Below are 3,186 nucleotides of genomic sequence, written 5' to 3' on the forward strand. Positions count from 1 at the left end.
ATACTTATATGTATGACATTGTCAGCAATTGAGACCGACGGCGAGATGGATATTTACTGTTATTGGAATATATATATATATAGTATCCGCATACTTGCCCCAAAAGGCATGTCAATCTATCAAATACAGATTTAATTAATTCATTAAGATAAATTGACCACTTAGAAACGATGTGTCAAAGTGTATTCTCGTGAAAATAAGATATTAATATCTATATGCACACATTTAGTGTGGATTGATTCATGGAACAACGGTTCACTGTCTTTCAACAGCACCGACCTTTTGGAGTCTACTACAATAGATCTAGAAATCGTTTGATTGATTGATTGATTGATTGATTGATTGACTGGTTGATTGATTGATTGATTGATTGATTGATTGATTGATTGATTGATTGATTGATTGATTGATTGATTGATTGACTAACTGTCTGACTGACTTACTGACTGACTTACTGACTGACTGACTGACTGATTGATTGTTAGCTTGTTGATAGTTTATTTCATGTGTAAGTTTACGGTACAATACTGTCTCTTACTTAATTCGTGCAATGAATGATCGGTTGTTAAGTTATTTTCCTTGTTTGCATTCTTTCATGGTCGCTCAAGTATTATTCCCTTAATACAAGTCGATGTTTGGAGCAAAACGGCTTGAAAGTAGACTTTATTTCGTGATAGCCCTGAGTTCAGCCTCACCACATGCAAAACTACGTCATGTCTGAACCCAGGGTCCTCAATTCGGCGTTAAATACTCTACCACGAATTCAAACATAGTAGTTAGTTTCATGACATCCTACTCAATATTACTATACCCCCAAAGACAGGTGCCCCTATGCTTTTAAAAAATAATGATAATATAATTTAGCGCTATCATCCCATTTGAAAAGAATAACTTCTCGTTTATACAAATCTGATATTGATTTCAAACCGTACTCAAGAAAGTGACATCTGACAGGTTCTGAGCATTAATAGATAGTCACTGCTTGTCTTGGGGGAATTTCACATTTTCCCTGTTATTTGTTTGTATACTTCACCCTGACTCAGAAATAACAGACAAAATTAATTTAAAATACAAGGAAACGAAAGGTCGTGTGATCCGTTTTATGGCGTCAAAAGAGTTCGAAAGTTACAAGAAATAGACTAAATGACACCATGTCCCTAGTCATGGGTTACAGATGTGTAAAAAGCTCCTAGGCCTGTTTTTCTGTCGCTATTAATCACACGCTCGAAGCATATATTTTGTACCAGATGTATATTACCAGGAAGCAGGTGAAATCGGCAAAGCTATCGCTACAGACAATAGTGATCTCCCTGACGCCCCGTTTCTTTTATTCGGTATATATACAAATATAATGAAACCTGACGGGTAAATATTTAGAATAAAAAATACGATTTGATCTCCTTCTACCATTACATTATAAAACTGCACGAGCTGCAGCTGGAGCGATTTTCTGAAACTGTTTTGTGAATATAAAGACTTTTTTTTTAAAATTTATCTAAAGAATATAAAGACTTGTTTATACCATAGTAAACCTTGAATAGAATTGAATCATTTCATATAGTACATATAATACACATGTAGTACAATAAACCCAATCAGTTTGCAGCCTAAAATCAGCACCCCCAACACGGTCACGATTTCTACTTATAACTATACCACTTATGGCTAAAATCTACCAGTAAATAAACATGTGCAGTACATAATTATTGCTACTTAAACAATTTTAGTGAATATATTGTTGATTGCCTTACTGAAAAAACACAGCTAGTGTACCGTTAGAGGAAAAAAACAGACAAAGGTATTAGGAAAAGTGAATACAACCGATGTAGCTGGGCTTCCTACCTTACAAAAAGTAACAAGAACTGTCCTTGTCAGAACATGAATGCTAATGGAATTTGAAATTGATGTATTTCATTTGTTACATCTCCTGAGGGGTCACTAAATATCTCAAAGGTTCCCAATGACGCAACAGTCTTTCATTGGTTGTTTCCCTTTCCTGTTTTCGAGTACTACAATTGTCAGTTATTATTTCATAGTTTAGATCGTCTAAATGTCAGGGTTCTCCGACCATACACTTTTAATCGGATTAAAATACTGAATAATCATTTGATGATCACGATGCATATCCAACATAGAGGATATCAAATAAATGAACCAGAATACCCCGGTTGTTGTCTAGATTATATAAAAGCTAACGAGTATGGATAGAGTAAACCACAGATTTGTAGAGGGTATTATTCTCTATGAATAGTACGAAATAAATTGATACTTAAAGGAGATGAAAAAAGATAAGGAAGAAATTATTACAGTATTCCTTCCAGCTGCTACCAGTATTATTCCCCAGACTTTGAACTCCACCACCAACAACAACAATATAGTTAAAATGGCACCCCGGTAAAATTTTAAACTGCTATATAATAGTAAAATGTTTTAAACTGCTATATAATAGTAAAATGTTAATATCAGATTATCCCTTCGATGGCATTAAACATAGTCTTCTCGTTATCGTTAGCACAATTGATGACACTTTACGGATTTGGTTGACTTTTTAGCATACTATACCTAATGCCTATGTACCAAGTAGGAGTTCTGCAAATAGCGAGTGGTATTAAGAATGTTGATCAGTTAGAAGAAGATTGCAAAAAATATCCCCCAAAATGTGTGAACTCTGCTGATGTCGCTTTCAGAAATCTATATTCATCACACAGCCAGCAGTGGACAAAGGCACATTATAAATCATTAAGTGTATGTTACGTCTGTAGTATACAAACGTTGATTTTAAATCTGCTGAATTGTGTTCCCCTTCTTTCTCTCTGGTTCTCCATTGTTTGCAATTCAAACACTCTGATAACAGCCACAGACTCTGAAGCAGGTGACAAAACATTGCTATCTTCCACCTATTGTCGACCGAGAGGATCTGGTGGACCGAGTTGATCGACTTGATTGCGTGGAACTGCGTGATCTCATCATTTCTCTCGTTGCCCCAAACAACGTTGTAGAATTGATGCTTGACATACACGAAGCACACGAACGTCGACACAAAGTACACACATTTCGTAAATCAGCCTGTGAAGAAAAGAGAATCCGGCGGATTAAAATTGGCTTTACATGCGTTTTTTGAACGACTTCGTAAATTACCAAATAACAGTATTTCAAATTATGAAAACAAGAAAATCTATTTCCTTT

At 35.2% G+C, this 3,186-nt stretch overlaps 1 protein-coding gene across 1 annotated transcript in view; it reads right to left on the reverse strand.

Annotated features, from left to right (window-relative positions):
- Positions 1-2,886: 2,886 nt before the first annotated feature.
- The window catches only part of LOC144452502 (QRFP-like peptide receptor), a 4,571-nt gene continuing 4,271 nt past the window's right edge, over positions 2,887-3,186 (reverse strand). The window contains exon 4 of the mRNA XM_078143602.1: positions 2,887-3,066. Coding sequence (XP_077999728.1) covers positions 2,887-3,066 — 180 coding nt within the window. The remainder of the gene's footprint in view (positions 3,067-3,186) is intronic.

This window comes from Glandiceps talaboti, chromosome 22, assembly GCF_964340395.1.
Source record: "Glandiceps talaboti chromosome 22, keGlaTala1.1, whole genome shotgun sequence".
NCBI lineage: Eukaryota > Metazoa > Hemichordata > Enteropneusta > Spengelidae > Glandiceps > Glandiceps talaboti.